Source organism: Acanthopagrus latus, chromosome 10 (genome assembly GCF_904848185.1).
Source record: "Acanthopagrus latus isolate v.2019 chromosome 10, fAcaLat1.1, whole genome shotgun sequence".
Lineage (NCBI taxonomy): Eukaryota > Metazoa > Chordata > Actinopteri > Spariformes > Sparidae > Acanthopagrus > Acanthopagrus latus.
This window is the reverse complement of record NC_051048.1, coordinates 12,016,233-12,035,518: the sequence shown is the minus strand read 5'-3', so window position 1 is coordinate 12,035,518 and position 19,286 is coordinate 12,016,233. Positions and strand designations below refer to the sequence as shown.

Genomic DNA, 19,286 nt, shown 5'->3' with positions numbered 1-19,286 from the left:
TGAGTTCAAACTATTTATTTATTTATTTATTTATTTATTTTTTATGAAAGGACAAATAGCGATAGAGAAGAAAACATTATCTAGCTGTCACACAAGAATACGAAAAAGTGAATCCCTCCGTGGTTGTGAACCTTTTTAGATAATAAAGCCAGAGCGATGTGTAAATCCGAGGACTGCCTGAAGGGTCTGAAACTGCCTAAGTTTACCAAAATTCCCTGTGACGACTTCCTAATGATGGGGCTGAGATACCAGCACATAGACCCTCCATCGCCAGACGTGGACTACATCGCAATCAGACTGGACCTTAAGGACACCAGGAGTGGCAGCATATATCAGGTCATTTGTCTGTGTTAATGCTAACAACTAGTCACTATCATTTTACACGAGTATACTGTATCCAGACATGGTACTAATGAGTTTTACAGCAGTGGATTTGACCACTATTGGCCTGTAGTTGAGTAGTTTTGAGTTTAACGTGCTGAATAGTAGCACATAATACTGGACTTTGTCAGTATTAGTTTAGGTGATCAGATACTGTTGTAGATATTATTTACTCATCTATTTATTTATTTGACCTTGTCTTGACCTGCTCTTCTTACGTTTTCAGTTAATGCTAGCATTTGCTTTTAAAATATGTTGACACTAAATAAACTCCATAAGAGACTCCAGTCTTCAAAGTTGGACATCATACCTCTGCCCAAATTTAAAAAAAGAAGAATTCGACAAAGACATGGAAAATGTACTTAGAAATGCTGGTCTTCGGGTTTTCTCTGTGCAGTCCGAGCAGGCCTGGATTCCAGTGCGGATCGCCGGTGCAATGCCCAACCAGCCTCCCAAACCGTCCTTCATGTCCATGTTCATCCTGGAGGTGGACCAGTTCATCCTAACGCCGCTGTCCACTGCTACACTAGACGCCGAGGACGAGGAAACTCTCAAACAGCTTTTGGTTTTCAACATCACCAAACCCCCTGCAGACGGCTTCATCACCCATCTGTCCGACCACACTCGCCCGGTCTTCTCCTTTACCTGGCTCGATCTCAATGACATGCTCATTGGGTATCAACCTCCGAACTCCTCACATAGCCAGCGCCGAACTTACCAGGTAGCCCTTCTTTTACTTTTCACAGTGAGTACATGAAACAGCTAGTTTGGTGTTGTCAGCGGTTTAAGGAGATCTTCATAATCTTCCCATACAGGTGGAATTTGAGGTTCATGATTTTTTCTTCGAGAAGAGCCAATCAATGACTGTTCATGTGTCTGTAAGGAATGCAGATACAAATGCACCTAGAGTGTCTTGGAACATGGGTACGCTGGCATCACCACACAACAAATGCACAAAAAAACCCCCAAAATGCACAAAAATACAACTCAAATGAATGCTAATACTTTAATGTGTCTGTTAATTGCTTACTATTGCATGAGATAACAGTTCTATCTGGTGCATAAATACATGTAAATGCAGCTTTAAGGCTTCAGGAATAAATGTAAAAGATGGGTTACACCAGATTTCTGGTGCTGTTGGTATCTTTCAGAAAGAGGATTGGCATTTACAGTGTTCTGTTCCTCTATGAACAATTTGTCTTGTAGGTCTCAGTCTGTTAGAGGGTCAGTCTCGGCCGATCATGTGGGAGCAGCTCCAGCTTGTGGACAACGACAACCTGAATGCCGTTCGTATCATCACTGTGGACGGCCTGCAGCACGGACGGCTCACTGTCAGAGGTACTGACACTTACCTCTGTTTTATTCATTTCAAGCTATAATTATAAATTTTAAGTAAAAATCTGTCTAGATTAACTGCAAATATCAGGAGCTGGTTTAATAATACTGACCTTAGTTGAACTAATGAGAAAATTAAAATAAATATGACTTTTGTTTCTGATGGTTACTGTCAAATCCAGGTGGAAAGGGCTTCATGTTCACTGTCAATGACATCAAGGCAGGCGTGGTCCGCTATCACCACGACGACAGCGACTCCACCAAAGACTTCATCATCTTCCGGATCACCGACGGCCACCATCAGACCCGACACAAGTTCCCCATCAAGATCCTGCCGAAGGACGACAGCCCTCCGTTCCTCATCACCAACATGCTGCTGGAAGTGTCAGAGGGACAGATGGCTCTACTGAGAGGCTCGATCCTCCAGGCCTCGGACATGGACTCCAGCGACGACTACATCCTCTTTAACATCACCCGCCCCCCACAGGCAGGAGAGGTCATGAAAATCCCAGGACCGGGGCTCACAGGTCAGAAGAATAATCTTTAACTTTTATTTTGTCCAACGTGGTGCTCGGTTTTGTTTTTCACCAAATCATGTCTTGTTTCTGTTGGTCCCAATCCAGGTTATCCTGTCAGACACTTTCTGCAGAAAGACCTGTCCCAGTCCATGATTTACTATCGACACCTCGGGAATGAGGTGTTTGATGACTCCTTTGAGGTGGTGCTGTCGGATTTCCACGACCCGCCCAACCTGTCCGAGACTCAAGTGGGTAACAGCAACACATCTTGAAAATGTTGTCATTTAGTGAGTCGCTTCGGGACAAAATGAGAAGATACCGTTTCAATTATGCAGAGCGATCATTATTAAATCTTCTAAGCCTCTACGTAGGTTTACACTAATTGGCTTTTCAATACGGACAGAATACAGTGAGGGTTACATCTGCAGTCTGACTTCAGCGAAGAATTCATCACCTTTACCATAACTAAGTGTCCCCTTAAAGCTAATAAGACATGGCTAGACTTTGTGTACTGATCCCCTGATCTTCAAACTGACCTCCTTCAACCCTGGAGGCCGTGTTCACCCGGGCTGCCAAATCCATTTGAGTTGGGCCTGTGCTGACTGAGCCTTGAGCTAATTTGCAGTAGCTAGCTACAGCCCAGGATAGCCAGCAGAGAGCAGCAGTTGTTGGTTACTCTGCCCTATATATTTGGAGCTACCTTTGAATTCTCGTCGTATTCTGACCAATCCAATAATTGTTGAGACATTTCCTCAAAAACTCATCATGGTGGCACATGATATTAATGCTTGAGGGGTGAAAGTCAGTCCGATTCATCTTCTGGGGACCATGAAGGTTTGTACCAAATGTTGCTGCAGTCCATCCAGTAGTTGTTAAGACGTTCTCCCTAAAACCACTTCATGATGGCGCTTGAGGAAATGTCTAAGATTCACCAAAGTCAGTCGAGTTCATCTGATTGGGACCATGTGTGTCTGTAAAGAATGGTGTAGCAAACCATAAAGCAATGATATTCTTCACTGGATTACTGAAAACTTGACCTGTGGCAATATACTCTGGGAACCAATAAGGGCTATAATGAATGATGTAGCAATCCTTCCAGTAAGTGTTAGGATATTTCTCTGAAAGGAAGACATGCAATCCAAGGGATTTCTTTACTTTCTATCTGATGTGTGTTGGTGTCCTTGTGGTACAGGTGTTGATGGTTCACATAGAGCCTGTTCCAGACCAACCGCCTAAAGAGGTCCCTGGGTCCACCCGATGTCTTGTGATCAAAGAAACCGAAGTGCTCCATATAACACGACAACATCTTCACTTTGTAGACCAGGAGTCTCCAGACAGTGAGCTCACATACACAGTCACCACTCCACCTTTCTACAATGGTCCTCATAGGTTAGTGCGTTCTCACCTTCAAAAAGGCACACTGGACAGCAAAAAAAAGTGAAACAGTCTGTCTGAATCATGTGTTGTCTTCCTCCTGAGCAGCAGTCCTGATGCTGGGAGGTTGTTCTTGGTAGACAGCATACCCAAATTCACCAAAGACTCCAATGCGCCAGTTCTGAGGCTCTTCACGCAGGTGATTTCTGTAGTTTTTTTAAATTCAGGAATACATTATCAGTCCATGCAGTGAGACTAACTTCTCAACGACATATCCATTGTTTTTCTTTTTGTTTGCTTCCAGCATGCAGTGAACTTCATGAAAGTTGCCTTCATGCCTCCCATCATGGACATCGGCCCTTACCCCCAGTACATCCAAATGATTCTCTCTGTAACCAACCACCTGGGCAAAACAGTCCCTGGCATCTGCTTTAACATCACCGTGGTGCCAGTAGACAACCAGCCACCACAGGTGGAAAATACAGCTGTATCATTCTTAACTCATTCCTCACATATGTGGACATATAGAAAAAGTGTTGGTACGTTCTGTTGCAGGTCATTACCAACCCTCTGGCTGTAGATGAGGGAGGGGAATGCTGGCTCGGCCCGGAGCACCTGCTGCTGTCGGACGTGGACTCCATGGAACAAGTCATCCAGGTGGAGCTTCAGAGGGACCCGCGACACGGAGCTCTGCAGCTTGGCGGCCTCCCGCTAAAACCAGGACAAGTTTTCACCATGCAAGACCTGAAAAGCCTTAAAGTTAGGTCAGATAACCTGCCTTATTTGTTTCTCCATTTCATGTGGTATTTATACCTAAATAATATGCTCAGAATTTTAATGGGGAGAGGGCATTGATTTAAAAATCATTAATACATTCAATGTGGGCCCACTGATCTAAGTAAACTAAGCATGGCGAGCAGGCTGACACATTGCACAGTAACTCAGTAAATCAAGGGGACTTGAGATCCTAGTATCATTTTAGATCTTAACAAAACTACACAATATGTGTTTGCATCCTTTATAGAAACACCTTTATAATGCAGCTCACTACAACACCATGTCTACAGCCTCAACAAAAAGCAGAGGACCAGACATACTGCTCTCTGACAGGTCAACAAAAACCGAACACTAAACACCAAACACCAAATGACCGCTAGAGGGCAGAATATAGCTGATAGCTCATTTAAAGCACTGACACATTTCTCTGTGGATTGAAGTTGAGTACTTTAACAGTATTAATATAGAACCTGGACCTGCTTTATTTTAAAAGAGTCAAGGAAATGTCACATTCTACAATATGGGACCTTTTAATAAAGTCACATTTTGTCAAACTTGTGTCATGTTTAGATTGTTGTGGAGTTCTGCACCATAAGGAAAGTAAAAAAAAAAAAAAAAAGATTAGGACCACAAAATCATTATTTCAGTAAGTACAAATAAAGAAGTTATTGATCAAAGTAGTTGTAGTTTTACAAAATGTATGTAAAAGTATGTATGTATGTATGTATGTATGTATGTATGTAAATGCTGAGAAATCAGATTCTTTCATTTGCATGTTCCACATCGTCAGATTGTTTATTTCATCAAGAGGAAAATCTTGATTTTTTTCTGTCATTTGTCATTCAGGTACAGTCACGACGGCTCAGAAACTGTAGAGGACAATATTGAATTCACCGCAACAGATGGCACCAATTCGGTCAGTTTTGTCCTGCAAGTGAAGGTAATTCTCCTCATTTCACAAAATAACGGGCCTCCTTTATGGAATGCACAATCCGAATGCCATCCACTGTTGATTCTTCTTTTTTTGTTTATCTCGCTGTCTTCTCCAGGTGAAACCCGTCAATGACGAGGTCCCGGTGTTGGCTCCTGGCTTGAAGCCGGTCCTCAGCTGTGAGGAGGGACAGGAAATAGTCATCACAGCAGAGTTTATCTACGCCACAGACGCGGACAGTGACAACAGCACCCTCACCTTCCTGATCGCCCGGCAGCCGTATCATGGTGTGGTTCTCCGGAGCGGTGTCATCGTCGATCGCTTCATCCAGGCCGACATCACTGCAGGGATCATTGCCTACAAACACACAGGTGGGTGGTGCATGATGGGCTTCGAGCTTAAGGGTTGAAAGATGTTCTCATTAGTCACATTCAAATCCAAAACATTGAATTTCCCTGAGGAGATTAATACAGTATAAACAAAAAAAGTCTGCACAAAGAGAGGATGGTAGAGTACAACTTGGACTGTCTCTAAACTCTTTGTGTATAATTGTGGTTTAGGGCTGGAGATCGGACTCACTCCTCGCCGTGACACCATCACCTTTGTTATTTCTGACGGAGACACAGAAAAGTCTGCTGCATGCTGCGATGGAGGAAACCCCGGCAGGACCAGAGGCACTGCTCAGCACAGCCTGCCCGTGTATGACCTCCGCATCACGGTGTTCCCAGTCGACAGCCAGCCACCCTCACTCATAACAGGTGGGCCACTTCTAAAGCAGTCAGCTGTGTCCAGAGAGGCAGCTTCAGAGCTTCTGGCGCACCGCTTACAAATGTAAAGAAGTAACTCACACCACTTTGTACTCACTCAGGGTCAACCTCCAGGTGTTTTCACTGTATGTGTCGATTAGAACTCTTCTCAGGACTGTTTAACATTTCCCTGTTACTTTGCACCTAACACCTCTGTCATTGTAACATGCCTGTCCAGTGCAGAAATCCGGGCATGTCATAGAAGGAAAACAATTGGAATTGAAATGATTAATCATTGTTGCACATTATTTAGGTGTACCAGTTCCTGGGTTATCTTAAGGAACCTGCAAATGAAGGAAGAGTCATTACTGTGGTGACATCTGTTCTGGAGTCAGTGGAAGATGACTGAGAAACAATACTGAAACCCAACATATCTACATTGCATTACTTCATTTGAAGAAATGCCTAAGCCTTCAGAGAGTAGGTTAACACCTGATTTATTTTTCTCCAAATAACTGACAGAGATCATCATATCGTAGTCAAATGAGGCAGATGGCTGTTGATGGGACTGCAACTTGACTTCAGTTACACAGCGAACAGGGGCACAAACAGGAGCCTTTGGTTGGAAATTTGATGAAAGAACTCATTTTCTGGAGGCATTTCTTCAAGATATGCCAGTGCCGTGGTCATGGGGACTGACCAGAGGATTTACCCAGTGTACATGCTCTGACTGAGGGCGCAAGCAAGGGGGAGAACATGCAACCTCCAGAAAGGCCCTGCCGACGCTCTGATTCAAACCGACGACCTGTGAAGCCAGAGTGTTGACCATCATGCACTGGCACTGCCCCACTGTTAATTTATGCCTTCAGCTCGAGATGATGAAGCTTTGTTTTCTTCGGGATAACAGAATAATTAAGTCACGATCTTGAGATATTGACCTTTTCGTGGCTTGATCAAGTGTAATGTGAAAGGTGTCAGGAAACTTTCAGCCTCTGTTAGCTTCATGTTTTGGACAAAAAGCCTCATATATTGCTCAGAAGTTGATTGAACACGATAAACAAAGCTGAGATAAGTGTTGATCTTAGAGCCAAATTGACCAGATGGACGCGCGGATGTGATAATGCTGCTTTGTCTCGCTGTAGGTATAAAAGGCAGCCCGGTCATTCTTGATGTCGCCAGTACTTCATAAAGTTTATGTTCTTAACTGAGGATCCCTTTTAAAGGATCCGGCTGGAGATTTTTTATATCAAACAAACAAGTTCAAATGCTGATCTTGCCTGTGGGATTCCTTAACCAAAGCAAATTACACACATTGTACATGCACAGCTGGCATTTTCAGAACTAGAATTACTCGCGCTGACATGCATGAACTCAAAAGAATTTAAAGGTGAAAGTACTTTCATTTGGCCTGCCGTCAATATAGAAAAACTATGAATCTGACACCTGTACTTGTATTTCTAATTTCATGTCTGCAGGAGACATCTTCACGGTGGATGAGGGTGGGACCGCCCCGATTACTGCGTCTCACCTGAAGGCCTCTGATGTGGACACGGTCCTGGACGAGCTGGTGATCAGTCTGATTTCTCCGCCACAGTTTGGCTACATTGAAAATGTCCTGCCCAGTCCCGGCTTTGAGAAAAGCAACACGGGCATAAGCATAGGTAAGCATTACGATATACACTATTATTATCATCACTTAGATGAAACCAAAATGCCGTTTATAATTTTCTTCCCTTTTTCCTAGCCTCCTTTTCATACAGAGACATCATCGATGGCCACGTGAACTACGTCCAGTCCAGACACCAGAGGATGGAGCCCACCGCCGATCAGTTCATGCTCTGCGTATCAGACGGCAAACACAGCTCTGCCCATGTCCCCTTCTACATTATCATTAACCCGACTAACGATGAGATCCCAGAGTTTGTGGCTCGCAACATCACAGTAAGTCTTAACGGTCAGTTTCACCGCTGAAGGCCAAACATTAAAACTTTCACATCAGTTTCTGGTCCCAAGATAATGGTCCATACTCACTGACGTCCTTCTGTGATGAGGTCCGAGAGGGAGAAACGAAGCAGCTGGACTCGTCCGTGTTACACGCCATGGATCTGGATGTGCCCAAGAACATCCTGCGCTTCAGCGTGGTCAAAGCCCCGCAGCACGGCAGCATCGTCAACCGCGGCAGCGAGAAGCCGCCCGGCAGGAGACGGGAGGCCGGTGCTCGGTCCCCAGTGGTCGACTTCACAATGGCTGATCTTACAAACGGTCATTTTACATCAGTGTTCAGCTTGCCAGACATTTTTAAAATTAGTCCTATACTGTACTAACATGTTTATTAGTTTTAGTCACTTTCTAGTCATTGTTATTCTTCATAGTTTTGGTATAGTGTTAGTGGACCAGAAGTCAACAGGTTTAGGAGGAGGAATTCATCCTTGAGTGCCGTTCCATTGTACTTTTTCTAGTTGGATTTTCAAGTTCCGAGTTGTTTATAAGTGGAAGTGCCTTCTCATAGACATGTCCTACCTGATGGACTGACATGGAAATACAAAATGGAAATCCAAAAATGTGTATGAACCCTTCTCTTCTAAATCCACAAACTCAGGTATGGATCTGATGTACATGCACGATGACTCGGAGAACACGGAGGACAGTTTCACCATCCAGCTGACGGACGGCAGGCACCGCCTCCACAGACAAGTGGCGGTCGAAGTGGTGCCGGTGAACGACGAGGAGCCTCGTGTCATCAGGTCTGACAGAAGCCTTCATGACAGTTCATCACACGACCGGATCTAGAAGATAAAAGTGAACTTTGTCTCCATCTTTTGTCCTTCAGGAACAATGGGCTGGAGGTGGAGCCAGGAGAGGCCAGGCTTATATCAAGTGTCGCACTGTTTGCACAGGACAGTGACACTCCTTCTTCCGAGGTCATGTACATATTGGAGAGCGTTCCTACACAGGGGATACTTCAGCTGAAGGTTGGTGCAGTGCCGCAGAGTGTCTTTCATTGAGGCGGTGTCATTTTGGAGTCTGTAAGCACTGGGGTGACTCTGGGCGGTGTTGTGTCCCTTACTGTGACTGGTCCTTGTCTCAGGAGGGTCAGGACTGGGTGACACTGACAGCGGGGAGAAACTGCACGCAGGAGAGGGTGGACATGAACCTTCTGCGCTACGTGCACACAGGCGTGCACGGTGCCAAAACGCAGGACTTCTTTGTGTTCCACTTGTTGGACGGAGAGAATCGATCCCCGCCGCAGCACTTCCACATCTCGGTCAAAGACCTAGAGAAAGGTATTCTTACAATCTCCACCTGACATGTTTGTGAGTGCCAGGTCGCGCCATGTCACATCACGCAGATGTAATCTTTTAAACACCTCCTCCGCCATGATTTTTCAGGAAATATCGCCATCTTTGTGAGGCCGGTGAACGTCAGCCGAGGGGACCGCGTGGTTCTCACCACAGACGTGCTGTTAGCCACGGACCATACGGACAAGCCCGAGGAGCTGCTGTATGTCGTCACCAACCCTCCTCCTCATGGGCACATAGAGTACATCAAACACCCTGGACTGGCCATCTCCACCTTCAGCCAGATGGACATTGCCGCCAACCTTGTGGCTTACGTGCACGACAACAGTGCCAGCACACCCACGGAAACCTTTCAGTGAGTCTAGAAGCCAATGTAAAAGTTGTTCAAGTGGCAACTTTTTAAGTGCAGAGCAGCTGAGACTTTATCAATTCTACTTTTTGAGCTAACTCAGATTTGATGTTGTTTCGGGTGTAAGTGTTGAGTGCAGATTAAAGTGCTTTCCTCACAGTGATCACTGTTCAGACCACCTGACGGCCAGTCTCTTGTGTGCCTCGGCAGGTTTGTTGTCAGTAATGGTAAGACCAGCCGAAATGGCAGCTTTGTGATCACGGTGGAGATGGTGGATCGCGTCCTGCCATCCCTGTCCTCCAACAAGGGCCTCTCAGTGCCACAGGGCTCTTCCATGATCCTGGGTCCAGACTGCCTGGCCATGTCTGACCCTGACACTCCACCCAGTGCCCTCACCTTCGTCCTCCTGCAGCCCCCACAGTATGGCAGGCTGCTTTTAGGTGGGGCCACGCTAACTGCTGGCTCAAACTTCACCCAGAGGAACATCCAGGAGCTGGAGGTGACGTATAAACACGATGCAGGGCCATCACAGATCGACCGGTTCGCCTTCACTGGCTCTGACAGCACCGGTCAGGGTTTCCTGGTGGACGGGCGCTTGCATACGGCACCTGTGTTCTTCACAATCCAGGTATGTGATGGATGATGAATTAGCAGTAAGTCAAACTGTTGGACATGAACCGAAAGAACCATATTGGCATCACAATTTTGCAGCATAGATAGACTAAAAGTCAGATGCAGACGTCAAAGCTGGATCACAAAATTAACCAAAAAGGACACAACTGGGAATGTATTTGGGTGAACATATCGTACATAATTCATACATAATATAACACAATACCTTGCTTGTTGGTGGCATCGACCGGCAGTATCCCAGGCTGTTTGAGGTTGCCCAACCGAAGGGCTGAACTTGCCGCACTATTAGCCACACTCACAAAAATATAATGTCAGGAGTAAAAATCCCACTCCTGTGGGCTCTGCATCATTTAAATGGGTTAAAATTTTCCAGTCTGCATGATGAAAATATTTTCATCTGACTTCACAGGGAACGTGACCAGGTGACGGGCAGAAAGAATAACTGTATAAAACCAGTTCACCTATGCAGGTCATATAGAGGCATACGTTTTAAATGGAGACTGTGTCATAACCAGTATGTAGTTCCTTGTGACCCTTTGAACATGGTAACTTTGGCTACAAACTCAATTTGACACAGCCAGGAGGACTTTAACAGGAGGACTTTAACATTCCACTGTCCACGTGCTTTCACACTTAAATAAGAGCACTGTTACTGTCTCATTCTTACTGAACGAGCTCAAAAGAAGAAAACACCCTGTTAAATAACATTTCTTAGTAGAACACAAAGGCAAACAATCCATCTTCTCCGAGCTCCCACAACCTATTTTGTTGTTTACAGTCTGCAACCTCACAGCTAGATGCCCCTAAATCCTACACACTTGACTTTAAATGTGTGTTTATCATATAGACTCTGTCACATCATTTCATTTCAATCTGTGAAATGAAATGTATTTACTTTTATGTTCAACAATCTCTTTTATTCACAAACTGCATATATTTTCAGATCAAGCCTTTGGATAAATCCTCTCCTGAGGTTGTGAAGCTGGTTCCTCTCTGGAAAGCTGAGCTTTTAGGCGACGGACGGTATGGAATCTTCCTGTCGTCTCGGGAGCTCAAGGCCCAGGACAGCGACAGCAGAGATGATGAGCTGATGTTCTGCATCGTTCGCCAGCCTTACTTCGGCTACCTGGAGAACATGACAACAGGTCGGAGAACACATTCGGCTCCGGTCTCGGAACACAGCTTAGCTCGGGATGAAAAATTAAAACTCTCCGTTTGCTCCCGCAGGTGCTTTTGTACCGCAGCGCTTCTTTCAGACGGAGCTGAACAAGAGAACTGTTGTCTACGTCATCAACCCGGACAGGGAGTCTCTGTCAGACAGCCTGGAGTTCACAGTGTCTGATCCTTTAGGGAACACCGGGCCCTCCCACATGTAACAACGACATCAACAACGCTGGCTTTTTATCACATCTTAAGTAAAAGTGTAGTCTTCACTGTGCCCAACCTTGTCTTTGCAGACTTGAGTTCAGCTGGTCCAGCGTGGAGCTGTCTCAGCCTGAGTACTCTGTGTGTGAGGAGCAGGGGACTGTCTCGCTGGACGTCATCAGGAGAGGAAACCTGGCAGAGTCATCGTACATCACTGTAAAGGTTGTCACTCGAACTATTCCCCCTCATCTGTAAACTGAAAACGTGGCCTTTTTCTCACAGATTTCACGAGCTGTTTCGGTTTCACGTGTCTGCACCACAGGTGAAGGAGGTGACTGCGACGATTGGAAAAGATTTCCTCATAAGCCCGTCTTCCCTCATTCAGTTTGATCCAGGTATGCGTCATTATTCAGAAAAAGCTTGCGTTGTGCTGTTAAATGTGGTGGTTTGCGGCTTTTTCTCGGTCAGTTATGGCGGTAAATAATGAGTTTTGAGGTTTAGACTGTTGGTTGGACAAAAAGGGCCATCTGAACTTATTACTTGGGCTCTGTACATTTTTAACATTTTTTAAAATGAGACTTATTCTGTCAGTCCAGACATTATTTCAGTCTTTTTGTGGTTTGTGTCAGTGTTCATTCTGCATCTTTTCAGTCTTCATGTGTTCATGGATTCCTTCTCTGTGACTTCTGGTTTGACGACAGTTTTTCTATTTTTTCTTTTTGTTGCCTTTCGTTAAAAACATGCCTTTTGTTGTCAGCCTGCCCGTATCTGTGTGTCGTGAATTTGGTGCCCTCTTTTTCTAATTGGTATCTAATGATAGATGCCATTTATAAATCAATACCACATGTCTTGTTCTTGGGTGAACAGGGTGAGGATGGTGACACCTGTGTTTTTGTAAAGGCTGACCAGAGTATTCTGACTGCCGTGTACAGAAAACTCTCCCACTTGGACCATTATCTGTATTTTAACTCTGTCATTACAATGTAAAGCATCAGCGGTGAGGCAGGGGCGTAGAAAGAGGGACAACAGGTCCGCGGGGCACCACCAAGTCCTACTGTGAGACTTCCTTTCGTGGCTGGACTCTCTCAACATCTAGTGAGAGTCTTCGGTTCACGGGCCGTTCAAAATCTCCTCTGCTGGAACACCCGAGAGACCAGAGACTAAACAAACTGCAGAAATCAGACAACATCAGCTGTCTGTGAACAGCAGATGAAGGCAGTTCCCAGCATCCACTTGGGAGAGGTCAAAGGTCATCGACCAGGAGTCAGTTAACGTCCAAAGAACAGACATTCATTCAGACTCCATATACAACCACATGTTTTCCTATACTCACACTACCACAGTCAGGTCATGTGAGAGGAACCGCACTAAATGTCACCAGCTGATGAAGGCCACACCATGCGGCTTAAAGCTTTTGTCCTGTCAGACCGGCGACTGAACTTTTACGTCGTACAGTGCTAAACCACAGATGTGTGCCTCCAAGACGACCCAGAGCCTAAAAATCTTTCTGTGTGTGTGTAGGAGTGTCAAAGAGGAGCTGGCACGCTGAGATCATTCAGGATCACCTTGAGGAGGCCGAGGAGACGTTCGAAGTGCTGCTGGTGTCCCCCGAGGGCACGGTGATCAGCAGCATCCACACGGCTCAGGTCATCATCAGAGAGTCCGCGGGTCAAGCGGGAGGGAGAGGTAAAACACAAACTGTGTGTTTTTAGGATCTTAGAACTTTGAGAGGTCGCGTCACTACACTCTCTCTGTTTTTGCACGGAAACTTACCAGAGAAAAACATTTAAATTAGCATAGAAATGAAGCGTAGAAATGAAATTATCAAAAGAACAGCTGCAGTTGTTTTGGATTCGGATTAAAAACTCATTTAGTCGATATTTGCCAAAAGAGATGACTGTTAAAACGCATCCACGACAGGAGCGTGCCAGCTGAACCACGATCGAGAGCCTCCTCTTCTTGGAGGAAAAGAGATCCGCTCAGACGGGTACCCCCAGCACGGATCCATCCAGCTTGAGAAACTGCCCCTCGGCACTGATTCAGTCATCTGGTCCCGCGGAGACAGCGTCTCCAGACCTGCCCCGAAGAAGAAACTCAGAGTGAGGGGCAATCCAAAGTCGGTGAGTTCCTGTTCTTGAAGATCAGAATCCATCCACGCTCAGATTTTCCTCTTAGTCGTGGCTTTGTGTCTGATATATAAAGCTTTTTATGGGCCAAAAGAAAATATTTAGATACTGACATAATTGAAAAAAGATTAAATAAATGACTAAATAAATAAATAAATGCTTGATTATATACTGTTATAAAATAAAATGCTTGGATAAATATTTCACAACTACATTTGAATGTATGTGTTCCTTTATTCACACTTTCATTTGTATCGATTTATTGATGTTATTGTTTGATTGTTATATACGGTACTCTAGTTTATTCATAGCTCAACTTAACTCTAATTGCCACTGGATGGTTTGTTACACACAACCATTTGAGTAGTCATCGGACACTGCTTGGAAAAGAGCAGGCACGTTCAAAAGTACTTGGTGGGTGATTGGCCGACACATCTGTCTATCATTGCTATCTTGGACTTTCGTCACCAGATGAACAATGATATTGTCCCATCTTCCATTCTGTTTTTTGTATTTCCGTATAGAAATGAATAATAACATTTTGTCATTCACTTGTACATAAATTGATTGACAGATGAATAACTTGATATATATGTGTAAACATTTAGAGATAAACATATACAAAGAATGAATACAAAAATAAATTTAACATTAGATATGTATTATTTATGCATTTTTTCCTTTAATTTCTGCCCTTAAACCCTCAGCACATATTAAAAAAAATCTATAATCAATAAACTGTTTCTCTGTTTCATTTTTCAGATTGCACCTTCATCAGTTTTTCACAATGGGACAGACATCGTTTACACGGTACACTGCAGCAACAGCCGTTACTGACCTTACGTTTTTAATAATAATAATGATAATAATGATAATATATTTCACTTATAAGTCAAAAAAGTCTTCAATTCTGTGGTTTCTTTCATTCCAGTACCACGGGATCATGCAGATGCAAGTAGAGGACGACACCTCCCCATCGAGGAAGGGCAGAAAGGCAAACATCCGTGTGGTGAGCAGGGGAGCACAGCAGCAGGCGTCAGGAGTGCTCACTGGGTCCAAGTCAGATCATCGAAGGAAGAACTTGAAACCTCCAAAAGGATCACAAGCTAAAGGACATGTGAGTGTGTAATTGGCCCTTCTGTGATCAGGGCCACAGTCGTTCCTCATGAGGAATCTTTGCACTTTGCCACTTCCTAGTTCCAAGCTTTCTATTCCTTATTAGGTACTGTTTTGTGGATCATTACTGTGGATAAATGTAATGCATTCCAGTTAAAGCAACACCAAATTAATTCTCCACAGGCCACAGCTGATAACACCATGCCAAAGCCCTGTGTGCCAGAACTGATTGGCCTCCTGCATTTCAACCAGACCACCAATCAGCTCTTTCACTGCAACGGCGTGTCCTGGAAACCCTGGGCACCAACTGATCAGGTACTCCACCTGCTACCGGCATGCACTCGTTTTCTTGCATCTTTTGGGAACAGAAAATGTCTGACCTCGGGAAGACTTTAATCTTCAAATGAATTCAGTGATGCGAATAATTACATTTAATCAAGTATTTCACTCGAGTTCAATTTCGAGCTTGTGTACTTCCATTTTTTAACTATTTTATACTTCCTCTCCAATAAATTTTACTTTTGCCTGCACTACATTTATTATTTTATTTTAGTTTTAAAGGTGCTTTTTAGATTCCATGGTGCATCAGAGCCAAAGTAGCACATTTTCATATCCTATACATTTATTGTTTTTCAGCAGTCAGATTAAAAAAACACTGACCAGGATGATAACATTCATAAATGAATGTTGGAAAAGTAGTTTTTTAAACAGAGTGAAGACAGATCACCAGGACTGAGTGAGGTTAATACTGTCCTTGTGAAGTGTCAAGTTAAAACTGAAAAGTAGTGGATCGAGGATAGAGCCTTGTGGAGCTCCATGTGGAATGTTTGTATATGATACTTTTGGAGTGACAAAACACTGATGTCTCAAAACATTTCCTGGATACTCATATTATCAATCATGCTCATCTACAAATGTCACGCCCGTTTTTCCTTGTGAAACCCAGATGGTGGGTGCGCAGATGTGTCCCCAGGGCTGGACCTTTCACAATGGCCGCTGTTACACCCTCAGCACCGAGCACAAAGTGACATGGAGCACAGCTAACAGGGCCTGCAGGGAGAGGTGAGGTTAACATGGAGCGGCCTGTTCAAGAAGAAACTGAGAAACTGAGGCAGACTTAATGGACACACATGCTTCTGATTAGTTGTCTGTCATGCATAAGAACCATATAATCAGAATGATATGCATTATGAGTGATTCTTTTAGGTACACAACTTTCCCTCTTGTTGAATTGATTTCAGATATAAAGGCACGCTTGTGAGTGTTCTGTCTCAAGTCGACATGGACTGGCTGTGGGACTTTAGTGGAAGAAAACCATTTTGGATAGGTAATCGTCTTGGAATCTTTTGTTGCAACATCAGCTTCACTTTTTTGTTTCATTATCATCTTTCAGAAATAACGTGTCCAGTGTGGTCAGCACAAACGGGATGATGCATGTGTGGTCTCACTTTTTAAAGTCATGGGGAGGAGTAAAAGGAAGAGCAAACAAACAATAAACGTTTAAGTGAAACAACAATGTTAAACAACTGTGACAAACAGAAAAATGAGTAAATATTGCCAGAACATATGTTTACTTAGGAGTGGATCCAATTAAATGTATTGAGGCCAAAGGTCAGTCATCACATTTGATTACAGGCAAGACATCAGTAGGAATTCTGGTTCAGAGATTATTTAAGATTCCTTTAATAGATTGTCATGGGAAACTGAGTCCCTTGTGTTAAAGGGACTCTCCGTCAATTTTTCATGTTTCCGGCATAATTCCGGAGGTAGACAAGTGGCCGTCACCCGCCAGCATCTGCCAACAATATCAACACATTTGTCTTGGAGCTGTCCAAAGTAGTGAACAGTTTCATGCTTTTTACCTTCACTACCTGTGTAATGTTACTTTGACAAAGATGTCAGGAGGAATCTGTGCGGTTCTCATCTGCTCCAACAGTAGAGGCAGACTTCAGCTTCAACTGGAACCAAACTGAATACAAAATACATGAGTGTCTGTCACAGACACTGAACATACATTCAGTGGAGGTGCAGAGGACCAAGATGTTCCACCAGAAGTGGATTAGCAGCCTTTTAATCATTATTATAATTACTGTTGGTTCATCAATATTGTTGTTATGGTAATATGTAATGGAATTTATTGTTCCTCGTCTCATGATTAAACAAATCATTTTAAACACTTTCAGAATTTCTTTTCCTTGCTTTATGACTATAACTGCTCTCTAATGACTTATTGCAGCCCCTGATTGAGTGTGCTAACCAGCTAGTCAAACAGTGCTTCATCATTTGAAATGTGACAAATATGACCCATGTCAATGCTGATATGTTGTTCTATGTTGGCAATTCTTTAATCCACAGTTGGCTTTTGGATGATGTACATGTATAGATAACAATGACTAAAAGTATTTAATTTTGTGATTTGTCAACATTAAAATTTATAATATTCAACACTGTAATACACTGTATTGAATCTGTGTGTGAGTACAACTTCTTTACTGTTACCGACTGATTCTTCTCCTCCTATTTTAGGCCTAAACGACAGAGAGGGCCAAGGCCGTTGGGAGTGGGCAGGTGGAGAGCCCGTCAGCTACACTAACTGGAGAAAGACGCCCCCTCGCTCCAAAATGAAGGGGAACAAAAAGTGTGTTCTGGTGTGGAGGAGGGCAAAGTGGCAAATCAGAGACTGCAAGACGAGCAGAGGTCATCGCTTTGTGTGTTCAGTTAAGACTTGAACTCAGCCGTTGACGTGGCAGCGCAGCTGTGAGCTACTGCAGAGCGGCAGGGGCAGGGACTGATCCTCAGGACATTCAAACTGCATCTAACTGACAGCTTCCCTCAAGGATCAATCAGAAGTTTGATGGAACTGTTCATATCATTTATAATGAACTCGGTGCCAATCATTGTGTCTGAAAAGTAACCTGCTCATCCAAGTGACGATGTTTACACTCCATTGATTCTAATTAACCACTTAAAGTATTGTTGTGTATGTAAAGCTCCCAATAATCTTTTATAATTATTTCAGACAGGACCAAGGCAAGATACCCACAGACCCCCTAAAACACCAATGGCCCTGAAAGCCCCAAATTCTCTGTGTGAATTAAAAATTTCGGGTGAACTATTCCTTTTACCCTTTGGGTTTCAATATTTTTAATTTATATTGTACATATTCCTAAATTAATTTGTGTTTAATCAGATAACCCCAGCCTAAGTGAGACGCAGTATTCTATAAGAGGCATACTGTTAGTCAGTTTAGATATTATACAGTGCCCTTCATTGGGCAAACATCTGGTTTAAAGTTAACATTTCTTCATTGGGTATAAGCCTGTGGTGTTGTTGTTGTCCCCGTTTGGATAAATTCAGCTCTGTCAATGTTGTTCTGATCTGGGGCGAGTGGGTCTTGGGAGCCACAAGGTTCAGCGGCAATGTGATTATCCCCATCATGTGATCTACAGCCGGGGTATGAAAGAGAGCCTTTTATATGAGCTGTAAGCATTTCTCGGAGGTTTGCATGCACTGAAAAGACACGCCAGATCCTCTTCGCCTTGGTAAGTCTAACTAAAACTGGACCGATGTGTCCTTGACGTGTGTATGCCGCAGATTTATTTCGTAGCGCTTCACAGAATAATAGTTTTGTTTCTGCTGTAAATGATCCAAAAAATGTTGTTTGCATGACTCAGGTGAGCAGCTTTTTGAACATCAGTCAGTCAGGAAGGAAGTCCTTTAAGTTTTGAGATTTACACACTTTGACAGAATGGAGTACTTTGCCGGTTGATAACGTGCCATGTGCATTAGCAGCTACTCATTTGCATTACAGTCTCTACAGACATGAGCTATGCGTGAGGCATGGGCTAAACAGTGTTCAGAATTGTCTTCTAACTATAAAGAGCAGCTCTATCTTAACCTTAATAATAATGTATCTCAGTGTTTAATCCATGATAGGATGCAGAATAAAGAGGGCTTTCAGGGACATAACACACCGTGTGACTGCAGTGTGGGATTATTTTCTGTTTCTGCATTTTTTTACCCCCTTTTTTTCTTATATTGCTGAGCATCAGCCTGTGTTAGAAAGCTAACCAAAGTATGAGGTAACAGTTGGTCTGATGTCCCTGAGAAATATGACGTGTACTCTGACTGATGTCCAGGTTAACATTAAATGTACCAGTTTCAAATCGAATGCAAGCTGTTGGTGTTTTTATCTCAACTTGATTGATGAGACGAGGGGTATTCAGTTGGTTGCAATCTGCAGCCTCACAGCTAAATGCCCACTAATTCCTATTCATTTTGCGAAATGAGCACTTGTCTGTTTGAGTCAGGATGTGATTTAGCATTTAGTTTAGTT

General features: G+C 43.7%; 1 protein-coding gene and 1 long non-coding RNA gene across 3 annotated transcripts in view; one reads left to right on the top strand and one right to left on the bottom strand.

Annotated features, from left to right (window-relative positions):
* frem1a (Fras1 related extracellular matrix 1a) overlaps positions 1-19,188 on the top strand; it is a 31,650-nt gene extending 12,462 nt beyond the window's left edge. The window contains exons 5-37 of one of the 2 annotated variants that reach the window (XM_037113326.1): positions 140-336; positions 779-1,102; positions 1,197-1,305; positions 1,588-1,719; positions 1,899-2,243; positions 2,340-2,482; positions 3,427-3,623; positions 3,717-3,807; positions 3,913-4,080; positions 4,164-4,372; positions 5,232-5,325; positions 5,435-5,687; positions 5,877-6,074; positions 7,538-7,723; positions 7,807-8,003; positions 8,114-8,324; positions 8,662-8,806; positions 8,893-9,034; positions 9,151-9,346; positions 9,452-9,716; positions 9,921-10,338; positions 11,287-11,488; positions 11,571-11,715; positions 11,801-11,930; positions 12,031-12,103; positions 13,230-13,394; positions 13,629-13,828; positions 14,597-14,644; positions 14,766-14,951; positions 15,134-15,265; positions 15,897-16,012; positions 16,192-16,277; positions 17,477-19,188. In XM_037113326.1, coding sequence (XP_036969221.1) covers positions 140-336; positions 779-1,102; positions 1,197-1,305; positions 1,588-1,719; positions 1,899-2,243; positions 2,340-2,482; positions 3,427-3,623; positions 3,717-3,807; positions 3,913-4,080; positions 4,164-4,372; positions 5,232-5,325; positions 5,435-5,687; positions 5,877-6,074; positions 7,538-7,723; positions 7,807-8,003; positions 8,114-8,324; positions 8,662-8,806; positions 8,893-9,034; positions 9,151-9,346; positions 9,452-9,716; positions 9,921-10,338; positions 11,287-11,488; positions 11,571-11,715; positions 11,801-11,930; positions 12,031-12,103; positions 13,230-13,394; positions 13,629-13,828; positions 14,597-14,644; positions 14,766-14,951; positions 15,134-15,265; positions 15,897-16,012; positions 16,192-16,277; positions 17,477-17,679 — 5,906 coding nt within the window. In that variant the 3' untranslated portion in view covers positions 17,680-19,188. The remainder of the gene's footprint in view (positions 1-139; positions 337-778; positions 1,103-1,196; positions 1,306-1,587; positions 1,720-1,898; positions 2,244-2,339; positions 2,483-3,426; positions 3,624-3,716; positions 3,808-3,912; positions 4,081-4,163; positions 4,373-5,231; positions 5,326-5,434; positions 5,688-5,876; positions 6,075-7,537; positions 7,724-7,806; positions 8,004-8,113; positions 8,325-8,661; positions 8,807-8,892; positions 9,035-9,150; positions 9,347-9,451; positions 9,717-9,920; positions 10,339-11,286; positions 11,489-11,570; positions 11,716-11,800; positions 11,931-12,030; positions 12,104-13,229; positions 13,395-13,628; positions 13,829-14,596; positions 14,645-14,765; positions 14,952-15,133; positions 15,266-15,896; positions 16,013-16,191; positions 16,278-17,476) is intronic. The other variant, XM_037113327.1, reaches the window with a different exon arrangement.
* LOC119027843 lies at positions 5,332-6,295 on the bottom strand. The gene is made up of 3 exons (XR_005077491.1): positions 6,181-6,295; positions 5,575-5,673; positions 5,332-5,493 (listed from the first exon to the last, which is right to left on the bottom strand). It is a non-coding gene; the product is annotated as an uncharacterized LOC119027843 (long non-coding RNA).
* Positions 19,189-19,286: the final 98 nt, after the last annotated feature.